Below are 18,260 nucleotides of genomic sequence, written 5' to 3'. Positions count from 1 at the left end.
ATGTTAAAAAATGTAGCTATTAGAATTCAAATATCTCATTACATTATTACATAAAATTAATGTTTAAGTTTAAACTAATTTTATAAATACAGGCAGACCTCCATATTTGTGGATTCTGAATCAGTGGATTCAATCAACTACTAATAGATAATATTCAAAAAAAATAATTACAACTGTACTCAACATGTAAGACTTTTTCACTGTCACTACTTCCTAAATAATACAGTATAACATCTATTTTCATAGTATTTACATTGTATTAGATATTAGAAGTAATCCAGAGATGAGTTAAAGTATATGGGACGATGTGCATAAGTTATATGCAAATATTACACCATTCATATCAAGGACTTGAGCATCTGTGGATTCTGATATTCATAGGAGTTCCTGGAACCAATTCCCCATGGATACAAAGGGATGACTGTACACTGATTTTACCCGTATGTTTGAGAATGTGACAGGAGTTACAAATAAAGAAGCAAAAGTGGGGAATAAAACAATGGTGTTTCTAATAATCAAAATCAATACGTCTGAAAATGCATGCTAAATTAAAAATATACTTCACAAATAGATCACACAATTGTTTTCAAAAACTGCATATATATATATGCCTGTATACATATATCCATAGATAGAGTGTATGCATAAATAATACTTTAAACTCTCATTTTCATTTGCTCAATGGGCAAACTACCATACTTGCCAGAATTAATTAAATTCTATTATTATTTAAAGGTTCTATCAATGTGAATGCTTGATAAGCATGCTTTATTGCTTTGACATTCAAATATTCACAGACCTGCAATTCCCCGAGTCTCTGCTCCATGATTTCATAGTCGGTGACACTAAGTTGAGGTATGGAGAGTTTGGTTTCTGACTGCTGGACCCATGTCCTGATGGCACTGATCGTCTCCTGATAGCGCATGGGTGGCAAAGTGTCAAAAACTTTATCAAAAGGGAAAAAATAATGAGAATCACTTAACTGTTTCACACTTTGCCATGTTTTCCTACATTGTCAGCAAACTCAATTATATCACTAGTTTCAAATATTAACAAAATTAGAACATCTGAAAAATGTATTTGAATACGATTATGATTATGAAGATATATTCCTGCTACATGTGTAGTATGCCAGGGTCCTTATATATGTTACATTAAATTCACAAAACCACCTGGAAAATCTATATTGTTCAATTCATTTTATAAGGTCAGGAAACAGAAAAACAGAGAAGCTGAGTCATTTGCCCAAGGTGATACAGATGGTATTTGGAGAAACCGAGCAGAGTCCAATTGTATCTGATATTGAAAGGCTACTGTCTTTCAGTGTTATCATTTGCCTTTGGAAAAAAATAGTATCATTATCCAAAGCCCTTGATTTTTAAATTACATCATGTCATGTCTAATTTTACTGAAACAAAACCCATTTATGTATGCTTTATATGTATCAAGAACTCTAATAAAAATCCCATATATATATTATCATTCTTAACTCTTATAATAAACCTGTGAGGTACATACATTGGTAATCCCAATTGCAATTGAGAAAACAGGCTATTAAAGAGGCATATGTGTGTGTGTATGTATATAGTTTTATATGCACAATTATAATACATAAGTATATTAGGGAAAGTATTATACAGAGATATACAGTATGTGTATACATACAAGTTTATATGTTTTAAAGTATGTGTGTATATGTATATATATGAAATGTGACTTAAGTAGCTACATTGACCATGTTGAAAGAGATTAGACACAAGATTGAGAATGCTGCAGAGAACTGTAAACTATATAAAGGACAAAACATTTTATGGATAATCCCAAAGAAATTCTAGAATTAAAGATATAGTAAGTGAAAAGTAAGAACTAAGTGCATGGGTTTAACAGCAAATTTGACAGGGGTAAATAGAGAATTACTAAACCTTAAGATTCAGAAGCAAATACCTGGAATGAAACATGGAGACACAAAAAGATAGAAAACACAGTAAAATGGTCTACTATATATGCATCCCAGAATGTGGGAGAAGCCATATTTAAACAGATAATGACTAATGTTTCTAAATACATGAAATCACAATGCAAAGTCCTGGTTTACATCATCACATCAAATAACATAAACTAAATCATATTATTTTAATTGCTGGTATGTGAATGTCATTTCAATACACCAATTCCTTCTACACTAAATGAGAAGACTATAGGAAAGTATTTTGCATGTATTTAATGTAGTATTCAGATGGTTGCGATAATTTTAGAGTGTGTTGGCAATGGATACTGAAATGTTAGAAATGGGTAATTTTATTCAATATGCTTATATTGCAATTATTTGGGAACTCATAAAAATGTTATGAGATTATACTTAATCTAAGCACTTTTGATTTCTTATTAAAAGATCTTTGTGGTAGTTAAAATCTCACTGTTTTAATTTATATAAATAATATGTTTCTCTATTAACCAGATGCATTTTTTATTTTTCCATAAGTTATTGGGGGTACGGGTGGTATTTGGTTACATAGGTAAGTTCTTTAGTGGTGGTTTGTGAGATTGTGGTGCACCCATCACCTGAGCAGTATATACCATACCCTATTTGTAGTCTTTTATTCCTCCCCCTAACCTTCCGCAAAAGTCCCCAAAGTCCATTATATCATTCTAATGCCTGTGTGTCCTCATAGATTATCTCCCACTTATCAGTGAGAACATGCGATGTTTGGTTTTCCATTCCTGAGTTACTTCACTTAGAATAATAGTCTCCAATCTCATTCAAGTCACTGCAAATGCTATTTATTCATTCCTTTTTATGACTGAGTCATACTCCATCATATATACATACATATATATAGACACACACACACACATATATGTATATGCATATATATATATATACACACACACACACACACGCACCACAGTTTCTTTAACCACTCATTCAGTGATGGGCATTTGGGTTGGTTCTACAATTTTGCAATTGTGAATTGTGCTGCTATAAACATGCATGTGCAAGTATCTTTTTTGAATAATGACTTATTTTCCTCTGAGTAGATACCCAGTAATGGGATTGCTGGATCAAGTGGTAGTTCTACTTTTAGTTATTTAAGGAATCTCCACACTATTTTTCATAGTGGCTGTACTTGTTTACATCCCCACCAGCAGTGTACAAGTGTTCCCCGATCAACACATCCATGCCAACATGTACTATTTTTTAAAATTTTTTATTATTATTACCATTGTTGCAAGAGTAAGACGGTATCATATGTGGTTTTGATTTGCACTTCCCTAATCATTCGTAATGTTAGCATTTTTCATATGTTTGTTGGTCATTTGTATATTTCCTTTGGAGAACTGTCTATTCATGTCCTTAGGCCACTTTTTGATGGGATTGTATTTTTCTTACTGATTCGAATTTGTTACAGATTCTGGATATTAGTCCTTTGTCAGATGTATAGATTGTGAAGATTTTCTACCACTCTGTGGGTTGTCTGTTTGCTGTTTCTTTTGCCATGCAAAAGCTTTTTAGTTTAAATTAGGTCCCAGCGACTTATCCTTGTTTTTATTACATTTGCTTTTGGGTTCTTGGTCACGAAATCCTTGCCTAAGCCAATGTCTGGAAAGGTTTTTCCAATGCTATCTTCTAGAATTTTTATAGTTTCATGTCTTAGGTTTAAGTATTTAATCCATCTTTAGTTGGTTTTTGTACAAGGTGAGAGATGAGGGTCCAATTTCATTCTCCTACATGTGGCTAGCCAATTATTCCAGCACCATTTGTTGAAAAGGGTGTCCTTTCCTGACTTTATGTTTTCGTTTGCTTTGTTGAAGATTGGTTAGCTTTAAGTATTTTGGTTTATTTCTAGGTCCTCTATTCTGTTCCATTGGTCTATGTGCCTATATTTATACCAGTACCATGCTGTTTTGGTGACTATGGACTTTTAGTATAGTTTGAAATCAGGTAGTGTGATGCCTCCAGATTTGTTTTTTGTTTAGTCTTACTTTGGCTGTGCAGGCTCCTTTTTGGTTCCACGTGAATTTTGGAATTGTTTTTTTCTAATTATGTGAAGAATGATGCCAATATTTTGATGTGAATTGCACTGAATTTGTAGATTGCTTTTGGCAGTATGGTCATTTTCACAATACTGATTCTACCCATCTTTGAGTATGGGATGTGCTTCCATTTGTTTGTGTCATCTATGATTTCTTTCAGCAGTGTTTTGTAGTTTTCCTTGGAGAGGTCTTTCGACTCTTTGGTTAGGTATATTCCTAAGTTTTTGTTGTTGTTGTTTTATTTTATTATTTATTTTGCAGCTATTGTAAAAGGGGTTGAGTTCTTGATTTGATTATCTGCTTGGTCACTGTTGTTATATAGAAAAGCTACTGATTTGCGTACATTAATCTTGTATCTGGAAACTTTGCTGAATTATTTTATCAGTTCTAGAAGCTTTCTGGAGGAGTCTTTACGGTTTTGAAGGTAAACGATCATACAGTCAGTAAACACTGACAGTGTGACTTCCTCTTTACCGATTTGGATACCCTTTATTTCTGTCTCTTGTCTGACTGCTCTGGCTAGGACTTCTACTACTATGTTGAAGAGGAGTGTTGAGAGTGGCAGATGCATTTATTTGATTGCTAGATGATTACAAATAAACGAAGTCCAAAAGGGACCTTATAAATAACAGTGAAGTAAAGTGAAGTATTTAGTTACAACGAAGCAAATGATTGTGTCTGAGATGTAATTTCAGCAAATGATCTAGAAGGAGAGGGGACTATGGGCAGACACAAGGTGGTATGTTGGATGAACCATAAGCTTCATAAAAATTGGTTTAATTGAACTTGAACATGTCTCCTCTTTAACTTCTGGTTTAATGAAAATTGAAACACTTCAGTCTCTGAATTATTGATTTTTTTCTGTATAACTTCTGATCGGTATTCAGGTACAAGACTTGAAGTCTCCCCACTGAGATCTAAATCAAAATTCCACTCTGTTTTGACAGAAGACAGAACTACTTGTAAAAGTGGAAAGTGCAGAAAAAAATTAGCCCCAAAAACTATGGAGATGATACAGGCCATCAGAAAACAATGAAGAAATGAGCTACTAAGTGAGCTACATATTTTCAAAGATTACTGACCATTAAAATATCAGCTATATTTTTGAAAGTTATACAATAAGGTAACAAAGATTGTTTATATACATCTTTTTTTCTTTGAGACAGGGTCTCTGCCAGGCAGGACTGCAGTGGTGCAATCATGGCTCACTGCAGCCTCGACCTCCCAGGCTTGACCAATCCTCCCATCTCAGCCTCCCGAGTAGCTGGGACTACAGGCACATGCCACCATGCCAGGTTAATTTTTTTTTTTTTGTAGAGATAAGGTTTCCCTATGTTGCCCAGGCTAGTCTCAAACTCCAGTACTCAAGCCATCCTCCTGCCTCAGCCTTGTAAAGTGTTGAGATTACAGGTGTGAGCCACCGTACCTGGCCTTTACATACATCTTAAATATGATTAAAATTACCTGCCTTTTACAATATGTTTATGCTGTCATTATTTACATATTCACAGAATTTAATTCATTAACATTATTTTAACAATGAAAATGTATGTTTAATATGTTTAAATAGAAAATATCAAATTTACATCAAATTTGAACTCACTGAGAATTCAGTATTTTCCTCAGAATCATAAGCACTGGTTATAATATAAAGTTTTAATTTTATCATAGTCATAATTCAGAGCTCATAGTTTTCATTCAATCCATTCTCCAGCCCCTAACACAATTGAGGCTGAGTGATTATCTGTCAATTACTTCTGAGTGCCAAAGATGAGTAACATACATGGGATGACATCCTTTCATTTGCTACTAGTCTTCTATTCAATAGACCTTTACAATTTTTATTGCATGTATCTACGCTAAATGGTCCAACAACTGAATCTCATGGGAATCACTTCATATTGGTAAACTATAATTAAAACATGCATATTTTTAATTCCTCCTTGCATTCCAATCCTTACCCTAATTTGGTACTAAATTCATTTGAAACTGATCATTTCAAAAAATCTAATCTCTTGGGAATTCTTTTGTAGATTTAACAAATAAACTTCCAAAGATTAGTTGGGGAATCTGTCCATCTAATGTAGTTTCTGGGGCAAGCTGGAAAACAAACAAACAAAAAAATACACTCCTACAAACATAAATATCACAATTTCTTTTTCTGATTTTCTTATGTGGAATGTAATGACACTATGTAATGACAGCAAGGATTGCTATCAAGGTTCAGGAAATGCTTGACAAATTTACAATGATTTAGAGTATCTCATTTAAACCATGCATGCCAGGGAATGCCAGTGAAGAATTCTAAATCTGTTTTGGATAAGAAGAAAGAAAAAGTCTTACACAGGAGCCAATGAACCCAAGGGCAAACTCAGTATGAGCTGCCCAACCTACTAGTCGGCGAGATATGTGTAGATGCTGCCCTTGTGATCCCAACATAGGAGCAGAAATAGACCAGTTCCATCTAGGGAAATTCACTTTTTTTCCTTTTATGTAGAAATAGAGATTAATAATCCAACAGATAAGTTTATCTTTACTGACAGCAATAAGACAATAAACATATCCAATCTAATAAATAACCTACCATCTTAAAAGACCTCAAGAGTTCTACTGACAACATTAGACTCAGCACAGACTCAGGAAAAATATGGCCTGAAGATTTAACATTTAGCCAATATATTGCTTATAAATATGTAACTTTTATCTCAAAAGAAAGTATTCATATGACAGTTTCTACTATTCTGTTGCTAAAGGACCATTTTTAAAATGCAGATATCTTTTGTGTTATTAGTGAAATATATTCAACAAAATTAAAATTATATAAGTGATCACAAGCTTGGAAACATGCACTGTAAATTACTGGGAAAATAAAAATTAAGAGCTCCTATCCTATACTACTGTTTATCTTGAAAAGTAAAAAATGTATATATTCCATTAATATCTACACATTTAATATAGCCATGTGGGGGATGGAAGTGATAAAGTATAGGCAAACTGACATCTAAAATTATAGTATAGGAATATAAAAAAGAAGTTTTCTGAACCTTTTGTTTAAAAACTGCTTGTCTTTAACTCTGAAAAGAGGGAGGGGCTAAAGGGAAAAGAAGCGAGAAAAAAGAGGAGAGCAAAGGACAGACCAAGAGAGACAAAGCAAGACTATTTTGTTTCAAACAAAAGAGCTAAGTATGAAATTAGATGCTACGTTTTCTAATACACATGAGTCTATGTCAAGGGCAAACCACTTTAACTGGAAAGCAAAGTAAACAGAGACCTCTATTGAAAATTCTGAAAGACATAACTGTCATGATAAAGAGATCCCAGAACGGTCGGTTATATACGACACTTCACTGAAAAAAAAAAATCTCTCCTCTTAAAAAATAGAACTACTCAGAAAATAGGCACTTAAGCATCAGAGAATGTACAGTAGAGAGAAGGAAGACATAACTGCGCCAACCAATAAGGTAGCAACCGGCCACGTGGCCATTAAGCACTTGAAATAGGGCCAGTTTGAGTTGAGATGTTCTGTATACATAAAGACACATGAGATATTGGACAATTCATACAAAAAGAATGTAAACCTATTTCTACATTTTAAAATTTTGATTCTATGTTGAAACAATAATATTTTGAAATGGGTTTTACCTGTTTATCTGTTAATGTGGTTTCTAGAACATTTAAAATTAAATATATGGCTCATATTATTTTTCTATTGGAAAGTGCTTATATAGAAGCTGGAAAAGGCTCCCATGTAATCCATTTGGGGAGAGAAAGAGATGATATGTTAGTAGTCCTAATAGCGACAGCATTTAAAAACATGTAAAGTCCTGTTGAGAATATTAAATCGAGTCCAACTTGAATTCCCCATTATTACCTGTGGGGGAAAAAAATGCATTACACATATGTGTAGAAGTTGAACTAATGACATATATCTGTGGAAAAATGCTCAACTTGAGTCTTTAATTCCATACCAACCAGATCCCACCTTTTTCCTATTCCCCGTGATCAATCTAAAGTCAAGGAGATAACGCAATCAGCAAAGGCTCCAAACTTTATTAAATAACATAGAACATGACAAAAGTAAGCATTTCTCTAAAATGTGAACACTGGAAAAGGTGTCAAGAAATAAGACAGGACCCATGATATATGATGATTAACATACTAGAAATGGTCCTTCAGATAATTAGAAGTGCAAGGAAGTTTGAGTATAACTTGAATTTCTAATGCCAACATATAAGTTGTTTCCTTAGTTTGAAATACAAGTATCTTTGTGATTAGGAATTCAATCAACATTTTAGCCCAATTTTCTATCAAAATCAATATTCTATCCTCCAATCTAAATATGCCATTTAATTACTTCACGCCTTTTTGCTTATGCCACTTGCTCTGTTGTAAGTTCCTGCTGCTTAGGCTCCATTCTTACAAAGGGCACTAGGTGTGGTCTGACATGAGTGAAATAGATGGGTTTATAGGAATTTGATGTAAGGCCACCTTAGATTTTGTTTTAAAAGTCATAAAACTCCAATGAACCAACTGAAATTGGGGTCATTTTCATAAGTACTGCTCTGTTTTTCACCTCCTGGACAATTGATTTATTTTCCAGGACAGCTGTTTTTTTTTCTAACCAACTTTGTGTAAGTATAAACTACCACACTACAGAAATATTTATTAGAATGTAAGAGTTTTTTCTTTTGCTGAATTTTCCCTCTTTTTCTAAAAGTAGCTCTATCCACTTAGCAATCCTATTTTCAAAATATCCTGTTAAACTATTTTATATTTAACTAACAAATAATAATTCTATGTATTTATGGGGTATGTGATGTTTTGATCTGTGTATGCATTGTAAAATATTCGCTCATGTTAACTAACATATTAATCACCTCACCAACTTATCTTTTTTGTGATGAGGATATTAAAATCTATTCTTTTACTAATTTTGAAATACAGATTTTTATTAACTGTGCCCACCACGCAATACAAGCGATCGCTAGAATTTATTCCTCCAGTGTAAGTGAAACTTTCTAGCCTTTGATCAACATTTTCCCTTTCCCAACCTTCCTCTCCCCCGCAGTCTCTGGTAACTACCTCTTATTATGTTTCTATAATTTGACTTTTTTTTTTATTCCTCATGTAAGTGAGATCATATAGTATTTGTCTTTCTTTGCCTGGCTCATTTCAGCTAGCGCAATGTCCTCCAGTTCCATCTACATGGTGGCAAATCACAGAAATTCCTTCTTTTTAAAGACTGTATAGTATTCCATTGTGTATATATGCCATATATAGACATTGGAATATATATATATATATATATATATAACTATATATGTATATCACTATATAAAATCTATATATCAGTATATATGTATATCACTATACATCTATCTATATGTGTGTGTGTATATATATATATCACATTTTCTTTATCCTTTCACCCTGTGATAGACATTTAGGTTGTTTCCACATCTTGGCTGTTATGAATAATGCTGAAACGGATATGGCATGGACAACAAAAGCAAAAACAGACAAATTAGATTGCATCAAACTAAAAAGCTTCTGCACAGAAAACAAAACTATTAACAGAGTGAAGAGGCAGCTCACAGATCAAGAGAAAATATTTGCAAATCAAATATCTAGTAAGGGGTTAATATCCAAAATATATAGAAAACTCACAGAACTCAACAGCAAGAAAACAAATAACCTGATTAAAAAACGGGCAAGGGATATGAACAGACATTTCTTGAAATAAGAGGCACCAATGGCCAACAGATACGTGATAAAATGCTCAACATCTATAAACATCAGAAAAATGTAAAAATCACAACGATGTGTTACCTTACATATGTTAAAATTAGAACAGCCACTTTCAAAATAATGAAAGATAAATGTTGGAGAGGCTGTGGAGAAAAGAATACTTGTACACTGTTGGTGGGAATGTAAATTAGTACAGCCATTTTGGAAAACAGTATGAGGTTCCTGTCACATAATTTGTGTGTGTGTGTGTGTGTGTGTGTGTGTGTGTGTGTGTATGTGTGTGTGTGTGTATGCATATGTATACACACACACTATGTATATATACATATATACATATATATATGTATAGCTTTAACTTGGCATTTAGCAAGTTTTCCCATGATTCTTGAGGTCAGTGAACAATTCTTCTATCTCACAATGAGCACATAGCTTGCTTAAATAAATATGTCTGCTATTCTTGCTCTTGATGGTATTGATAAAAATAACACAATTTTAAAAGGAACATTTACAGTTTATCTGTTTTCTGGAGTGAAGGAGCAATGCAACAGAGTATGTGTCTACTGGAACAAAAGATTCCTTTGCCTAGATGTATTAAAAATAAAATTTAAAAATAAAAAAATTTAAATTTTAATAAAGTAAATGAGGTCAATTTCCTGACCTGCAGCTAGAAAAGTTAGTTCACATCAATCTTTGTTTTAATTCCCAGTCTCAGCGTCCTAACAGGGAGGGGTAGAGACAAACCACAGAGCTTGAAATTATGGCCATGGAGAGCATCCTTGCTGCCTACCCTAAAATTTTCTTCTACTGTCTCTGTAAGAGGTAAAAGTTATTTTCTTTCAATTCTGGCAAGAATATCTTCCCCACTACATCTCCCCAGATCGTCACATCTTCAAGGGTTGAACTGGTTTTCCTTAATCTTATCACAACTGTAGTTTAAGGTTCAATGGACTCTCCTCTGTGTGGCTATTCTTTCCACAAGTCTTCCTGCTTCTCCTCAGACTTGTATTCCATTTCTCCCTTACATACCAGCTAGAGGGTTTTTCAAAAATACAAATAAGGTTACTTAATTTCCTCAATTGAAATTCTTTTGGAAATGTCAACTGCTCTTAAAATCCAAACCTCTTATAGAAGTTTATGGGGGCCTTGAGCCATTCTACCCTCATCTTGTCCTAATCTTTCCTTGATTTTTTACGTTCCAGCCCTTCTGGCCTCCCTTATGTCTTTTGGACATACCAAGCCCTCATTTTTCACCTTTGGTTATTTGTGTTTCTTTTCATTTCTCCTAATGTCCTTTCTCCAACTTATCACACAGCTGGCACCTGCACATTCTCCAGGTTTGGCTCTAACATCATCTCCCCAGAATCACAGTTTCAGACCCCAAAGTAATTATATTCTGTAATAATATTCAGATATTCAATTTTATTATCTTTCTTTCAATAAGCTCCATGAAGACATATTGCTCTTGATTTTCTCCACCAAGTATATTACCTAGTGCCCAGCACTTTTATGGCATATACCAGGTGTTCAAAAATATTTCTTGAATTTATTAGTGAATAAGTGAGCAAGACACTGTTCTGAAAGAAATCTAATGGTGTAGAACAGAAGAGAATCATTTTGAAACTTTAGAACAGACAAAACACTGGCTATGTCATAACTAATATTGCCATTTTCTCCATTTTTGCAAAACTAAACCAAACCAACAAAATCCCTAATAATCATGGTGACATGATTTCCACATTGCTAATGAAAGAAACTCAAATTATATCCCATTTTTCCTTATTTACATTTAGAAATAAGTGTTCATTTTTATCTTTGTTGAAACAATTATCTACAACAGACTAGATGCTGTGTTTCTATATTCATCTAGCATATAACACGGGTTTACTGGTCTTCAGTTTCTAGAAAAGTATTTTATCAATTGTCATGGGAAACAATTCCACCCCCTCATCCTCCCAGACCTAGGCAACCACTACTCTTATTTCGGCCTCTACAGATTTGCCTATTGTGGTCATTTTATATCAAGAGAATCATATAACATATGGTCTTTTGTGACTGGCTTCTTTCGCTTAGCATAATGTCTTCAAGGGTAATCCATACTGTAGCGTGTATTAGTACTTCATCCCTTTTTATTACTCAGTAACATTGCCTTGTATGGATGTGCGCGTTTTCTTCATATACTCATCAGTGGATGGGCATTTGGGTTTATTCTATGTTTTGGCTATTATGCATAATGTTGTTATGAACATTCATGTATATGATCTAGTTCTTATAGCATCCCATTATCCATCCTTTCAGTTATTCAAACCCCATTAGCTTACCTGTGACATAGGTGTAATAAAAAACAAATACTCAATGTGTTTCTGAGGGTTAGGTAAAATGATGTACAAATTAGTTATGTATAGATTAAAAAGTACTTTGAAAATAGAAAGAATTTTATCTTTTTATATTATTTTCTCATATCACTTATGTCAGATAACGACTACCAATTCCTTATACCATTTATCACCACTGAAAGTATATTTTAAAAGCCAGGTTTTTGTGTGAAAAAGCTAGTTTAAAAAAGTAAAGAGGAAATAAATGTCATTATGGGTGCCTAGGCACTTCCGTTGGCTCTTATTTCCTGCATACTTAGTATGTCCGAAGTACTGTGGAGTAACACAAGAAATGAGATTTGCTCCCTGGTGCCAGTTTGGGGACAATGCTTACACATGTGCAGTTATTTGAAATAATTACAAATTAACAAAATAAACTGCTATGTAATTTCATATGCTACATTTTTCATTCACTATATATATTCCATATTTAATTAAAGGGTTATTTATTAATCTAGACAAGCATTCCAAAAGGGTGAATAACAACATTCAAGATGTGCTGGTAGAGTGGAAATGGGGACAACTTATTTAAATATAAATGCAGTGAAAAAGTTAGGAAGATTTATAAACAATCATCATGTGTAGGTATGCAATTTAAAAGAGAAGACAGATGATAGTGATAGATGGACAGATAGCTGTATGAACAGAGATGATATACTGTTACATATTTATTCTGTGACATCATAGACAAATCTCAATTACCAAACCTTGCTATTCTGAACATCTTTAAAGTAAACTATAAAAAGTTGAACTTTAATGTGATTAAGAGGAATATATAAAGTAATTTCCAGTGGAAAGACACTTTTGCCCAACAATTACTGCATAGCCACTAAGTGTATTTAACTTTAAGGGGGGGGGTTATGTATTGTATGACAAGTGAAAATACATTATTGTTAAATAGGTCAATATTTGAAAATCTAGGACATTTAAAATATTTTCCCAAATTGATTTTACAGAGGCACAGCAACGAGTATACTGAAATCCACTAGAGGGAGCTGGTATTATTTATAAAGTTTTACTACCTGTACAGGAAAATAAACCTCTTAGCAAAAACGACTTTGAAGTACAAAAAAAAAAAAAAAAAAAAAAAAAGTATCCTTTGCTTTATTTAGTTCATTTCATTTTCATAAAAATGAAAAGCTGGGAAATGAGAAAAGCTTTGTGCACCACCACATTAATTCTGGAAATGATATTATACGGTGAATTCTTTAAATATTTACAAAGAAAAGCAATAGGATAATGTATTCTCCAACTAATTAAAGTTGTAGTAGAAAACAAACACATGTTCCTGTGCTTCTCATAACAAATTTGGGGCAGAGATTTTTTTTCAGAAAAATACTTTTATCTTAATGCCTTCAAACCCAATTTTACTCAATAATATTTTGTGTGTGCACATGAACACATATATGCATGTATATAGTGAATCAAAAACCCATATACTATTTCATAAAGGTGGTCATGAATCTGTCTCTGAAAAGAATGTCTTAAAATTAAGATGATGAGTAGGGATATTTTGGAGCAAATACTATGTATTAACATCATCTTATTAAAGCAATTCAGTGAGAGACAAAAGAAACATCTTGAAAAATTTGCTAGTCACATGGTATGAATTTGCATAATTGCTCCACTTTTATCTTTTATCATCAAAGGAAAAAATAGGATTTATGTAATTATAGTGATCCAGTAGTAAAATGTAGCCCAAAGAATAATTTGTCCTTTGCTTAGTTTCAGTTGCCACATGTATGCTAAAGCTATAATACTCTTCAGATAAACTGACAGAAGTATTAGAAGATGCCTAGCAAATATCCTTGTATGTACAGCGAGCTAGACTTAATGAAAGTGTATTCATATGACCTCAACTGCTCTTTTATTTTCTTCTATATTCAAAACATCTGATTTTGAAATCTACAATCCACCAAGGAGAAGCTATGCCCACATAAAACATCTTTTATTTGTTTCTCAAAGTCAGATATTATTGTGAGGACAAAAAAAAAAAAAATCTAAAGACAGCTTATCTGCTACACCAGTATTTCATTCCTTGTTAATATAGGTTGTAGGGAGAACGGTTCCATTGACAGAAATCACTGTTTCATGTTAGTACTTTCCGGATTTCCCCACAAATAACCAATTTGGAAAATGTCAAGTTAGCCATTTTAGGCTTTTTACTTACTTGTCTGTAGCTCTTTCTCTCTGGCCTGCATATCAGAAAAGACTTGGCTAAAATGATTTGTAAAGGCCACAAAGTCTGCATCCAGGAACATGGGTCCTTGTCCTTTCTCTTTCAGGGTTATGCTTTGAATTTTTAATCGTTCAATTTGAGGTTGAAGAGCTGATAGCCTGTTGACTTCATCCTGTGCCATAGAATATGGAAAGTAACACTTTTACTTTGCATACATTACATTTTGTAAAAGAAGGTATTAAAAAGCAGTAAGGCAAGTTTAGCTTAATACCCTTGACAAATATCTGATAAAAAAATATCCATGACAGTGTAGACAAGCCTCTATCACAGACCATCCATTTAAGGATACATTGGCTCTTTGTTCAGTACGTATCATCCTATATAATGATATTTAAATTTCAAGATGACATAATGTAGAGCATTAATGGGTATGAATGTGTGCAGTGGAAAAGTACTATGCATGACCTTCAATCCTTTCCATAAATCAAACATAGGTGTTTGGCTGCTCCCCTTTTATATCAAAATGATGTGCCTTTGCTTCAAATTCTAAGCTCACTCAACAATATTTTCTCTTTCATTTGTGCAAAATATGAATTTTATATATATACCTATATATATATGTATACATCTATACTAAATTATAAATATATTTTGATATAATTATATAGATTACATACAAACATATAATCTATATAATACTTATATGTATGTATGTATACACACACATAAAAATATATCTATAATCTTCTATCTTTTGTATGGTCTCATTACTTCTCCTGACCAAACAGGCAACCGCCACTTTTGTTTTTTTTTTTTTGAGACAGAGTCTTGCTCTCCTTGCCCAGGCTGGAGAGCAATGGCATGATCTTGGCCCATTGCAACCTCCACCTTCCAGGTTCAAGTGATTCTCCTGCCTCAGCCTCTGAGTAGCTGGGATTACAGGCATCCGCTACCATGTTCAGCTCTTTTTTGTATTTTTAGTAGAGACACGGTTTCACTATGTTGGCCAGGCTGGTCTCAAACTCCTGACCTCATGATCCGCCCACCTTGGCCTCCCCAAGTGCTGGGACGACAGGTATGAGCCACCGTGCCTGGGCAATTGCCACTATTTAAATTACTGTGACTCTCCACATTTCTTCTTGTTGTCCTGGCATAATTATTAGTAGCACCCTCTTTTGCTCTCCATAGTACCCTGGATTGTATGATAAAATCACATGAACACTGCTATGCTGTCAGCTCATGTGGCTACGGGTCACCTGAAATGCGGTTGGTCCAAATTTAGATGCATTGAAATTACAAAATACGTTTAATTCTGAAGAAAGCTGAGAACATAATCTCAAAGTTTTAAAATAGTGATTAAACTTTGAAATAATATGTTTGATAAATCAGTTTAACTAAAATGTACTATTGAAATTCATTTACTGCTTCTTTATCCTTTCCTAATGTAGTTTCTAGACCATTTTAAGTTACATATGCGGCTTGAATTCGTGGCTAGCACTGTATTTCTTTTGGTCATGCTATTCTCTACATAAATGTTTTCATGCTCTTGTTTCCAGTGAAGTTGGATTTTTTTTATTTAATACACATATAATTTGAACTGAGAAAGTTTTCACTGCCCTTTTTAAAAGGTTTATCATGGCTGCTTACTTATAATTCATATATATGCAGTCTTTAGAAAAAAATATTTGAAAATTAGTTACTATTTAATATGTAAAAACAGGATAATTGAAATTTAAAAATTGGAACATGAGCGTATTAGAAGAGAAAATGGAAAGAATTATAGCAATTCTGAAATGAATTTAAATCTGAGCTTCCTGAAAATCAAAGTGAAAAGGCAAAAAAAAAAAAAAAAGTATTTATGGAAGCATTCATATTCTTTTGGAGAGAGAGTAACTTTTGTCTTAGGAGTGGCTGAGAAATTTATCACATAAATTCTGTCATGGTTGCAAGACTAATGCACAATGCCACTTATTCTCATGTTAAAAAATATAAATACAGCTTTCAGAGGAATGTGTTTATATGGTTATAACAGTATGAGTTGATTCAGGTAAAATAATCTCTGACGATTCAATCTTTTTGATGGGTGAAGATTAAAGATGTTTAGCAAAATGGGGAGGTGGCCTGTATTTCTCATTCAAATATAAATCCTCTCAAACAAGTGCTAGAAAGTTGGTATATATCCATGGATAAGAAACAAGACAAGAGGTAAAGGGTAATATTCTGTATTTACAGTACAGAAATATATACACATACTTTGTATACTAGATTTACAAATGGCAGCATTGGCATCTACTATGAACCTGATTTATAATTGGTCCAGATAGAGGGCTGCCATTCTTCCTGTTCAGGTGGCTATAGAAAGAGCCAACATTATGGCCAAGTGTGCTCTGAAAAACAAAAGGGACTTTGAAACTAATAAAACATTTGGGCAAACGTTCAGTTGAGACCTTAACATTCTGAGAATAAATCATAGAAGACATAATTTTCAACTGAAGTATTCAGCATTTGAAAAGATGTTAACAATCAGCCATTATCTCCATAAAAGGATTTGGTATAGTTGGTCCTCCAGAGTATGGTATCTACTTTAAATCTGTTTATCTTTTAAAATTATATGCTTATCTCATGGAAGCTTTTGTATTTTTCTCAGGAAAGGGTTCATGAATTTCTTCCAATTCTGATAAGGCTCTCTAACCTCCAGAATATTAAGAACCAGTTCTGCCAAGCATTAGAATATGAGCTAAATATGCACTCTAATGTTATAAAACTCCAAATAAAAGAAAATGCTGTGAAACATGTTATAATTTATTTGCCTATCACTAATCACAGCAGAACAGTATATATATTTGCCCTTGTATGAATAATATTAAGCTTATCTTGCTAAATATTTTACCTAAAGTGATTCTTCAAATTAACAGGCACAAATGGGTCTGAGAGAAAGAGTAAGGGGTGATAAAGAGGTGACAACAGAATTTGGAATTTTGTGGCTGGATGCAGTAAAAGAAATATTTTCCCTTAGGATGACTTCCTCAACCTCCAGACGATATTTACTATATAAAACCTCTGGTGATCTCCATTTGCTCCTCAAATTAAGACCAAGATACTAGCAGGTCCCAGAAGTCAATGGTTTGTCTCCTATATGCCTGCCTTTTCCTCTTCAACTTTCCTCTCATTCCTCTGCCCCCCTATGATCAGCATTTGCAATGGTCTTCATTCAGGTGCTTGGCCTTTATTGCTCCCTCTCGCCATGTTCCTTCCGCCTGGAGTCTTTCGCTTCACCGTTCTCTTACCTAATTCCAACTCATCACAAAAGTCTCAACTCAAATGCTCCTCTCTCAAGGAAGATGCCCTTGGTGGCCCTATCAGGTTCGTTTTTCCATGTTAGTCATTCTCCCAAAGCTTTGCATCTTTGTTTAAACAACTGATCCTAGAAGGAAATTTAAAAATATTGATTCCATTGCTTCATATCTCTCTCCTCTGCTTTCCATAAATACACTAAAAGCAGGGTCCTTGTAATGCTCACTATAATATTCCCAAAACTTAGTGCTATGGGGTGAATGGTGTCTTCCAAAATTCACATGTTGAATGAAGTCCTAACCATCGGTGAGACTGCATTTGGTGATAGGACTTTTAAGAGGTAATAATGTTTATATGAGGTCATCAGGGTTGGGGGGTGGTGCCTAATCCCTTAGGGATTGGTGACTTTATAAAAGGAGGCAGAGAGAAAGAAAGAAAGAAAAATAGCCCTCTTTCTCTCTCTCTCCATGTATACACACAGAGGAAAGCCATGTGAAGACAGAGTGAGAAGCTGGTCATCTGCAATCCAGGAAGACAGCCTTTACCAGAAGATGAAGCTGAACCCTGCCAAACCTTGGTCCTAGACTTTCTTGCTTCTAGAACTCAGAAAATAAACCTGTGTTGTTTAAGCC

At 33.7% G+C, this 18,260-nt stretch overlaps 1 protein-coding gene across 13 annotated transcripts in view; it reads right to left on the bottom strand.

Annotated features, from left to right (window-relative positions):
- The window catches only part of LOC105490348 (dystrophin), a 2,266,916-nt gene that overhangs the window by 1,393,660 nt on the left and 854,996 nt on the right, over positions 1–18,260 (bottom strand). For all 13 annotated transcript variants that reach the window (XM_071089080.1, XM_071089088.1, XM_071089087.1 and 10 more), the window contains 2 exons: positions 14,326–14,506; positions 800–945 (listed from right to left, as the gene is read on the bottom strand). In XM_071089080.1, the coding sequence (XP_070945181.1) occupies positions 800–945; positions 14,326–14,506 (327 nt within the window). The remainder of the gene's footprint in view (positions 1–799; positions 946–14,325; positions 14,507–18,260) is intronic.

This window comes from Macaca nemestrina, chromosome X (assembly GCF_043159975.1).
Source record: "Macaca nemestrina isolate mMacNem1 chromosome X, mMacNem.hap1, whole genome shotgun sequence".
NCBI lineage: Eukaryota > Metazoa > Chordata > Mammalia > Primates > Cercopithecidae > Macaca > Macaca nemestrina.
The sequence above is the reverse complement of the archived record's forward strand: the minus strand, read 5'-3'. Positions and strand labels throughout refer to the sequence as shown.